Below are 10,962 nucleotides of genomic sequence, written 5' to 3'. Positions count from 1 at the left end.
GGGGTTATGGTATGGGCAGGCATAAGCTACGAACAACAAACACAATGGCAATTTGATTGCACAAAACATACCGTGACGAGATCCTGAGGCCCATTGATGTGCCATTCATCCGCCGCCATCACCGCATGTTTAAGCCTGAAAATGCACGGCCTAATGTCAGAAGGATCTGTACACAATTCCTGGAAGCTGAAAAAGCCCCAGTTCTTCCATGGCCTGCATACTCAAACGTCTCCCACTGAGCATGTTTGGGATGCTCTGGATCGACATGTACGACTGCGTGTTCCAGTTCCCACCAATATCCAGAAACATTGTACAGCCATTGAAGAGGAGTGGGACAACATTCCACTGGCCACAATCAACAACCTGATCAACTCTATGCGAAGGAGATGGGTCGCGCTGCATGAGGTAAATGGTTGTCACCAGATACTGACTGGTTTTCTAATCCACGCCCCTGCATATCTGTATTCCCAGTCATGTGAAATCCATAGATTAGGGCCTATTGAATTTATTTCAATTGACTTATGTCCTTTTATTTGTATTTATTATGGATCCCCATTAGCTGCTGCCAAGGCAGCAGCTACTCTTCCTGGGGTCCAGCAAAATTAAGGCAGTTATACAATTTTAAAAACATTACAATACATTCACAACATTAAGTGTGTGCCCTCAGGCCCCTAGTCTACTACCACATATCTAAAACACCAAATCCATGTGTAAGTGTGTGTATAGTGCGTATGTTATTGTGTGTTTGTATGCATGTGTCAGTGCCTATGTTTGTGTTGCTTCACAGTCCCCACTGTTCCATAAGGTGTATTTATGTTTTTTTAAATATATTCTTACTGCTTGCATGAGTTACTTGATGTGGAATACAGTTCCATGTAGTCATGGCTCTATGTGGTACTGTTCGCCTCCCATAGTCTGTTCTGGACTTGGGACTGTGAAGAGACCTCTGGTGACATGTCTTGTGGGGTATGCATGGGTGTCCAAGCTGTGTGCCAGTAGTTCAAACAGGTAGCTCGGTGCATTCAACATGTCAGTACCTCTCACAAATACAAGTTGTGATGAAGTCAATCTCTCCTCCACTTTGAGCCAGGAGAGATTGACATGCATATTATTAAATGTTAGCTCTCTGTGTACATCCAAGGGCCAGCAGTGCTGCACTGTTCTGAGCCACTTGAAATTTTCCTAAGTCCCTCTTTGTGGCACCTGACCACACGACTGAACAGTAGTCCAGGTGTGACAAAACTAGGGCCTGTAGGACCTGCCTTGTTGATAGTGCTGTTAAGAAGGCAGAGCAGTGCTTTATTATGGACAGACTTCTCCCCATCCTAGCTACTAATATATCAATATGTTTTGACCATGAATTTACAATCCAGGGTTACGCCAAGCAGTTTAGTCACCTCAGTTTGCTCAATTTCCAGATGATTCATTACAAGATTTAGTTGAGGTTTAGGGTTTAGTGAATGATTTGTCACAAATACAATGCTTTTAGTTTGAAATATGTAGGACTAACTTATTCCTTTCCACCCGTTCTGAAACTAACTCCAGCTCTTTGTTAAGTCTTAGTCATTTCAGTCACTGTAGTAGCTGACGTGTATAGTGTTGAGTCAGCTAGACACACTCAAAGCCAGTGGCATGTCGTTAGTAAAAAGATTGAAAAAAGTAAGGGGCCTAGACAGCTGCCCTGGGGAATTCCTGATTCCACCTGGATTATGTTGGAGAAGCTTCCATTAAAGAACTCCCTCTGTGTTCTGTTAGATAGGTAACTCTTTATCCACAATATAGCAGAGGCTGTAAAGCCATTACACATACGTTTTTCCAGCAACAGACTATGATCGATAATGTCAAAAGCCGTACTGAAGTCTAACAAAACAGCCACAACAATCTTTTTATCATCAATTTCTATCAGCCAATCATCAGTCACTTGTGTAAGTGCTGTGCTTGTTGAATGTCCTTCCCTGTAAGCGTACTGAAAGTCTGGTCAATTTGTTTACTGTAAAATAGCATTGTGTCTGGTCAAACACCATTTTTTCCAAAAGTTTACTAAGGGTTGGTAACAGGCTGATTGGTTGGCTATTTGAGCCAATAAAGGGGGCTTTACTATTCTTCGGAAGGGGAATAACTTTTGCTTCCCTCCAGGCCTGAGAGCATACACTTTACAGAAGGTTTACATTGAAGATATGGAAAATAGGAGTGGCAATATTGTCCGCTATTATAATCAGTAATTTCCATCCAAGTTGTCAGACCCCGGTGGCTTGTCATTGTTGATAGACAAAAATAACTTTTATGAACTCAGTAAAATCTTAGAAGTTGTTGCATGTTATTTTTATATTTTTGTTCAGTGAAAGTTTCACTACCAAGACTTAACCAAAATGGATCCCCATTCCCAAATCCTAAATGTATCACCCTCCCCTTTGTATAGCTGAAATGTATTAATTAAGTATACATAAAGTCTTACAAAACTGAGAACAAAATAAACAATGAATAAAGCGATTGAATGCATTCTGCTGCTAAAAACCTATAAAACCTGTAGGCTGTGACAACTGCTTATCCTTGCAGCGTTATATGCATTCACTTCGTCAAATATATGTATACAGTTGAAGTCGGAGGTTTACGTACACCTTAGCCAAATACATTTAAACTCAGTTTTTCACAATTCCTGACTTTTAATCCTAATACAAATTCCCTGTCTTAGGTCAGTTAGGATCACCACTTTATTTTAAGAATGTGAAATGTCAGAATAATAGTAGAGCGAATGATTTATTTAAGCTTTTATTTCTTTCATCACATTCCCAGTGGGTCAGAAGTTTACATACACTCAATTAGTAATTGGTAGCATTGCCTTTAAATTGTTTAACTTGGGTAAATGTTTCGGGTAGCCTTCCACAAGCTTCCCACAATAAGTTGGGTGAATTCTGGCCCATTCCTCCTGACAGAGCTGGTGTATCTGAGTCAGGTTTGTAGGCCTTGCTCGCACATGCTTTTTCAGTTCTGCCCACAAATTGTCTATAGGATTGAGGTCAGGGCTTTGTGATGGCCACTCCAATACCTTGACTTTGTTGTCCTTAAGCCATTTTGCCACAACTTTGGAAGTATGCTTGGGGTCATTGTCCATTTGGAAGACCCATTTGCGACCAAGCTTTAACTTCCTGACTGATGTCTTGAAATGTTGCTTCAATATATCCACATCATTTTCCTTCCTCATGATGCCATCAATTTTGTGAAGTGCACCAGTCCCACCTGCATCAAAACACCCCCACAGCATGATGCTGCCACCCCTGTGCTTCACGGTTGGGATGGTGTTCTTCGGCTTGCAAGCATCCCCCAGTTTCCTCCAAACATAACGATGGCCAAACAGTTCTATTTTTGTTTCATCAGACCAGAGGACATTTCTCCAAAAAGTATGATCTTTGTCCCCATGTGCAGTTGCAAACTGTAGTCTGGCTTTTTTATGGCGGTTTTGGAGCAGTGGCTTCTTCCTTGCTGAGCGGCCTTTCAGGTTCTGTCGATATAGGACTCGTTTTACTGTGGATATAGATACTTTTGTACCTGTTTCCTCCAGCATCTTCACAAGGTCCTTTGCTGCTGTTCTGGGATTGATTTGCACTTTTTGCACCAAAGTACGTTCATCTCTAGGAGACAGAACGCGTCTCCTTCCTGAGCGGTATGACGGCTGCGTGGTGCCATGGTGTTTATACTTGCGTACTATTGTTTGTACAGATGAACGTGGTACCTTCAGGCGTTTGGAAATTGCTCCTAAGGATGAACCAGACTTGTGGAGGTCTACAATTTCTCTGAGGTCTTGGCTGATTTCTTTTGATTTTCCCATGATGTCAAGCAAAGAGGCACTGAGTTTGAAGGTAGGCCTTGAAATACAGCCACAGGTACACCTCCAATTGACTCAAATGATGTCAATTAGCCTATCAGAAGCTTCTAAAGCCATGACATCATTTTCTGGAATTTTCCAAGCTGTTTAAAGGCACAGTCAACTCAGTGTATGTAAACTTCTGACCCACTGGAATTGTGATACAGTGAATTATAAGTGAAATAATATGTCTGTAAGCAATTGTTGGAAAAATTACTTGTCATGCACAAAGTAGATATAGATGTCCTAACCGACTTGCCAAAACTATAGTTTGTTAACAAGAAATGTGTGTAGTGGTTGAAAAACGAGTTTTAAAGTCTCCAACCTAAGTGTATGCAAACTTCCGACTTCAACTGTATGTAGATATATACACACAAAGTCATGAGCAAAAACCTTTTAAAAGTCGTAATTTTATTGTTTCATTTTAGCGCCAAGGGCCTTTAGATGACGATCCGAGAAAATAAGGATAAAGGGAGAAAAATCTCATCAGGTTTTTTTGTCTTTTTTGTTGTTGTTGATGGTATTGAATTCAGGTGTGGTGGTAACATCCCTTACCCCCGGAGTTGGGGGTTGGGGGTGTCACTAGAGGAAACGTCCCTGGCCTTGCTTCTCTCTCATCCATGCCTGGATCCTCTCCTTCAGTTCAGGGACTGTGAATAAAGACACAATGACACAGCAAAACGTGACCACAACCCCCTGGGGACCTTAACAGTTAATAAGGTATGCTAGTAGGACATGTTGCCTAAAAGAAAATGGAAAATAAACAAAGACTTAAATTGCAGTTATCGAGTGCTGGTCCCCTTTTTTCTTTATGTGACCAACTGTTGACTGGAAGACCATGCTGTGTGTGTGTGTGTGTACATACGTGACTCCAGCATGCTTTCGTTGAGAGGCTGTCTGTTAAAGGGGTCAGTGGAGGAGTTGAGAAGGTGGCGGAGGATGATGGCTCGGTCCATGATGTTCCCAGAGGGCAGTATCACAGGGTCAGTCATTAGGGTGTCCATCAGAGGGTCTGTGGACACACACATACACAGACAAACAAAGATAAAATTACATTTTATCTTCAATTAAAATGAAATTCATAAAATCTAAATATACTTTCCTCTCTTCAGACATTGTTATTAAGTTCTCTGCAATTATTTTTGCATGCATGTGTCTATGCTCAAATCAAAGCACAGACTTCAGAAACGTATGCAAAGAAATCTTGATTAAGATAATGTAATTAATTATCTTTAAATTAAAAGTTGTGTCCTTTATTGAAATGTCGAGAGGTGGCTGTACTGTGGTAGAGGGTTTTATATGTTACACGTTTTATGTTACATGTGAGGACTCAATCGCGATTTATGGCATTGTCTGGATGGCTGACCATATGTTCGCTATCACAAAAGTCAAACACACCTTATCCGTGGCGGGACGTTCCCTGGGAGCACGGACACCGACGGTGGTGTGAAGACAGATGAAAACTTGAATAGACTAAATTAATGTTACTGTGTGAATTAAATTGTCGTGTTTGGATTGTTTCAAGAGTTCATAACCAGCTGTGAATTTTGACAGGTTTTCTTATATTGTAAGTGCTATAGATGTATTTTTACCGAGTTACTGTCTTAATCTGTTTGTCGGACGGCGGTCAGTTCAAAGAGGGAGCGACACAGATGTCCTATCATTTAGATAATTGAGGTTGAAGAATGCGTGTGGTGCTTTTATGCCTTTTGTTTATTGTTTTGGCCAAACAAAGTGATTAGAATTAGACGATGGGAGATACTGAGATTTGGCGCTCTGGGAAGAATAAAAGATGGGTGGAAACTTTGCACATGGAGCCATTGTAAACCACTCTCCTGGTGTAGTGTTCCGTTACACAATAGTGTATTTTATACTTTGAGATATTTTGTATCTTTTGACATTGAATACTTCTGGTACGTACCATTTGATAATAGTATTCTTATTACATAACTGTAATACATCTGATTACTTTGAAATGGATACAAACAGTATATTTCTGAGTAATATTCCTTGAATTATTATTCGATGTATGGTCTAATGGTAAATGTTATTCACATTACACATAGCATATACAGTGCATTCGGACAGTATTCAGACCACTTCCCTTTTTTTTATGTTACAGCCTTATTTTAAAATTGATTAAATAATTGTTTTCCTTCATCAATCTACACACAATACCCCATTTAGACATTCTGAAAATGCATAAAAAATACAACAGAAATACCTTATTTACATAAGTATTCAGACCCCTTGCTATGAGACTCAAAATTGAGCTCAGGTGCATCCTGTTTCCATTGATCATCCTTGAGACGTTTCTACAACTTCATTGGAGTCCACCTGTGGTAAATTCAATTGATTGGACATGATTTGGAAAGGCACACACCTGTCTATATAAGGTCCCACAGTTGACCGTGCTTGTCAGAGCAAAAACCAAGCCATGAAGGAATTGTCTGTAGAGCTCCGAGACAGGATTGTGTCGAGGCACAGATCTGGGGAAGGGTACCAAAAAATGTCTGCAGCATTGAAGGTCCCCAAGAACACCTCCCGAGTGGCGCAGTGGTCTAAGGCACTGCATCGCAGTGCTAGCTGTGCCACTAGAGATCCTGGTTCGTATCCAGGCTCTGTCGTAGACCCATAGGGCGGCGCATAATTGGCCCTGCGCGTCCAGGGTAGGGGAGGGAATGGTCGGCAGGGATGTAGCTCAGTTGGTAGAGCATGGCATTTGCAACACCAGGGTTGTGGGTTCATTTCCTACAGGGGGCCAGTATAAATAATAATGTATGCACTCACTAACTGTAAGTCGCTCTGGATAAGAGCGTCTGCTAAATGACTAAAATGTAAATGTAAACACAGTGGCCTCCATCATTCTTAAATGGAAGAAGTTTGGAACAATCAAGACTCTTCCTAGAGCTGGCCGCCCAGCCAAACTGAGCAATCGGGAAGAAGGGCCGTGGTCAGGGATGTGACCAAGAACCCGATGGTCACTCTGACAGAGCTCCAGAGTTCCTCTGTGGAGATGGGAGAACCTTCCAGAAGGACAACCATCTCTGCAGCACTCCACCAATCAGGCCTTTATGGTAGAGTGGCCAGGTGGAAGCCACTCCTCAGTAAAAGGCACATGACAGCCTGCTTGGTGTTTGCCAAAAGGCAACTAAAGGACGCTGTCTGTGTGACCCTCATTACTCACAAAATGTCTGGAATTTTACCACGATAGAGGGTCTTCCTTTTACGTCCCAATCGAACTGATTGAAGTCAGCTCTTTTGACCCAAGTCCTGGTCTTACTCATTATGAAAAAATCCTACGGACGTTCAGAACATTGCAGATAGATACGTAATGTACAGAACAGACACGGTGCTGTAGTAGGCCTAATGTGGAATAGAGGACTGTGCCAAATCTTACTGCGACGTTGCATCCAAATGAACATGCCACTGCGGTCAAGGGCAATTAGTAACTCAAAATAAAAATATATTTTTGAAGTTCCAAAACTTGCCAGTTTGAACACTAGAAAGTGATTTTAAACACTTTCGAGTTTGAACACTGGAAAGGTTGAACACTTGCCTTTAAACTCATCAGGTGCGTCACTGTAGTCCATTTCGGACTGAGAGTTCCTGGCGACTATCTCCTCCACCTTCTCCGATAGCAGCTTGAATTTTTCAATGGCGATGGTGGACTTGATGCCGGCTTTCTTCATCTTGGAAATCACTTCCTCAAAGAGCTCTCGGCTGTATGACCGCTGGAAAGGGGAGAGAAAGAACACCATGTAAGCCTTAGGAGTATTCATTACTGCACACCATAGCAAAACGTTCTGCAACAGTAGATCCCTCCCCGCATTTTGGATTTGAGATCAAATGTTTTATTCAAGGCGACAGTACAGAATGTCACCTTTTATTTCAGGGTATTTTCATACATATCTGTTTTACCATTTAGAAATGAAAGCACTTTGTGTATCTAGTTCCCCCCCCAGGTGAATAAGTCATAAGTATTTGGACAAATTCACTTACTGTATTAAAGTAGTCAAAAGATTAGTATTTGGTCCCATATTCCTTGTTGTGACTACAAACTCGGATGCATTTGCAGTTTATTTTGGGTTATGTTTTGCCCAATAGTAACTGAACGGTGAGTAATTGAGTAGATAAGATATTTCTGAACTCTTCAAATTAATCCTGATAACACCATGATTAAGAAAAATCATGAATAATGAGTGAGATGCCGTTCAGAGGCTACAACAAAACACACTAACCTCTCACTATTAGCAATAACAGGGGAGAAGTTACATTTTTTGGGGGGTATGATCTTTGTGCCTCTAACTTTCTCACTCATCATTATCCACAATGTGTTCAGAAATATATTCTATTCCTTCTTACAATAAAAGTGAATCCAAAATGGCACAATACATTACTCACCATTCAGTTCCTATTGGGCAAAACACAACCAAAACAAACCGTAAATGTATCCAACAAGTTTGTAGTCACAAGCTTGATGTAGTCATTGCATGCAAGGTATATGAGACCAAATACTAAACTTTTGACTACTTTAATACACTATAAGTGAATTTGTCCAAATACAAATGAAGAGTGGTTCCATGTAATTTCAGAAAGCCATGGTACTGGTACTTTAAAACTAATTTATGAACATCTCTGATTGTTTCTAACAACAGAAACGATTTCCGAACAGATAACATTAGCTTTCCTGTAACACTATTTTGTTGAAATGAAATCTATGAGAAAATAAGATAATTGATTGCACCCAAATTGGCCCTTTTTAATTTGTGGGATTCACATAATATTCAATAAATATAGTACCCAACATCCTACCATTGAGTAAGCCGTGGAATACAATAAAATGGTCAAAAGCCACCCACGGACCCCCACACCAATCACACCCCAATAACCGGTATACAGTATCAGTTCTCCATGTCTGACAAGTAGTATGGAGCTGCGTCTTTAAGTATTGCTTCTTCATCCTATGTAATGTATTCCCTTGTGTATCTGGTGATGTTTTTTTCCGCCTGTTCAGAGGAAATAGCCATTGAAGTTGCTTGCATTATTTACCATAAATTAGTGTTAAGTACCAGGTTTTGCCTACTAACAAGATGCCGATGTTCCTGCTACTGCCATACACTTTTATCAATTTTGCTGGTCTAGTGTTTATTAAATGGATCACAACATGTTCTTTGCAACTTTGGGTCGAAAACCAATAGCTTTTTCTCATGATGAAAATACATTTTGTGGTCATCCTCACAAGTCAAGCCAGTCCTCTATGAAAGCAATTCAGTTTGTCCGTCTCCTAAGCCGGGTGTACATTACACAATTTTGGCAATTTAGCAGTGCCAGACAAGTTTTTGAGATGGGAGACAAAATCCCTGTCTTTGCCTACTAGGGGCGCGCGGCCTTCACAGACGCTCGTTTAATGTGAGCGGGTCAGAGACGCAAACTGAGGGCTACTGATCTCATCTTTGAGCAGTCCCAGACTTTCCCAATATTTTCAAACATTTGATTTTATCGGCACAAAATCTGCAATGCTCTTGTAGTGTGCAACAACAAGTTTTGAGAATGGTGATCAGCAGTAACCAATGAGAGCTCACCAGAGAAGAAGCCAGTGAGATTAAGTTGTTTCGCGTCACCCAGAATGTGTAGACTCTCAAGCAGGAGCGATGACTAGGCCTACTACTAGTATGCGTTTGTACTTGCCAAAGTCTCAAGTCCTTACAGCTCTGACGTTCACAAGTAATGTTATTCAATTAAAAATGCTGGCTAGATATTTCAACTCTGTACGGCAAGTGTGAATGTCTTACTGAAAACGTTTATGAGGCAGCTTTGAGCCACAGCTCGTTGTAGCTACGTAAAATTTTATCACATCATTGTTTTTGCGAGACAGCGTGGTATCAAGAATCCTCACGACCAAGTGAAGAATCTTGTAGTGTGTGACCCCTGTCTGTGCTACATCATCTAGTGTGAGCAACACTACGTTGGCAAGACAAAAAAAAACTACAGAAAAGATGGTCTTTAATGTGAGAGGCTCAGCGATTTAAGGATTTTTAATTTTGTGTATTGTACATCCGGCTTTAGCAACCTAATGCAACCTAGTCCAACAAATGGCAGCTTTCTGAGAAAACTATCCCTATAGTGCAATTATCATATGAAGACTTTGGCTACAAGCCGAAAACATTGATGGAGAAATGGGCTAGTGAATAAAATGTTGTGCCAACCGCTAATAAAATAATACAATTATATATAGGGATGTTAACGGTTAACCGTTAAAAGGTTAGCCATCAAATATTTGACCGGTCATGCTTATTGGTCTATAGGTTCATTTGAATAATTTAGTGGAATTAAATTGGCACGTGTGTATTTTCGCACAGCATACAGAGTCTAGTTTGAGGAGCGAAATAACCTATCAACTGTCAGACCGCGTGAGAGCACCTCCTCAAAAAGCTGGTACTGGAGTAAAACGTGCTTTTATAAACCCAGTCATTGCGCAACAAATAACCATTCTAAATGCAAACTAATGTCAAACATTGTTGGGGGAAGGCCACGATTTAAAAATAGCTAGTATTATTGGTTCTCAATCTCAACTCGTAATTCAAGCATGCCTCTCGAGTGCATAGGCTATAGTCAACGGTAGGCAGGCTAACAGCACATCACCCACCACTTTGCAACGTGAGCTTGAGGCAGTATAATTGTTTGATACATGAACGTTTTACTTTACTTCAAATAATGACTCATGTCTTACTTTGCTTCAAAGTAGCCTAGCGAAAATCTAACCATAGAAACGCGGAGGCAATTTTTCTATAGACTTCCTCATGCCATTAACCATTTTTCTACTGTTTCTATTGGTTTTCATATCAACTTTCTTTAGTTGTCCAGAAGACAAGGGCACAATCCTAGTCATATTAGCAACCCATCCTAGTTGTTGCTATTAGATTCCCCATCTTTCTAAGTTCTAATGGAGATTTTCATCTCTCATATATGGAACCACGCGCTGTGCTCTGTTTAGAACTGTGTTTTCCCGCGAATTGCCTTTTGGTAAATGTTTGAAATTTACATTTTATTAGCTGCTTCATTACAGGAGTTGCATGTTCAATAATAGGCTATATCAT

General features: G+C 40.6%; 1 protein-coding gene across 3 annotated transcripts in view; it reads right to left on the bottom strand.

Annotated features, from left to right (window-relative positions):
* Positions 1-4,252: 4,252 nt before the first annotated feature.
* LOC311150019 (ubiquitin conjugation factor E4 B-like) overlaps positions 4,253-10,962 on the bottom strand; it is a 96,880-nt gene continuing 90,170 nt past the window's right edge. For all 3 annotated transcript variants that reach the window (XM_084187259.1, XM_084187261.1, XM_084187260.1), the window contains exons 25-27: positions 7,422-7,596; positions 4,728-4,874; positions 4,253-4,512 (exon numbers count right to left, since the gene is read on the bottom strand). In XM_084187259.1, coding sequence (XP_084043385.1) covers positions 4,445-4,512; positions 4,728-4,874; positions 7,422-7,596 — 390 coding nt within the window. In that variant the 3' untranslated portion in view covers positions 4,253-4,444. The remainder of the gene's footprint in view (positions 4,513-4,727; positions 4,875-7,421; positions 7,597-10,962) is intronic.

The sequence above is a fragment of the Coregonus lavaretus genome (assembly GCF_964263955.1).
Source record: "Coregonus lavaretus genome assembly, chromosome: 22".
Classification (NCBI taxonomy): domain Eukaryota; kingdom Metazoa; phylum Chordata; class Actinopteri; order Salmoniformes; family Salmonidae; genus Coregonus; species Coregonus lavaretus.
This window is presented reverse-complemented; position numbering and strand designations above follow the sequence as displayed.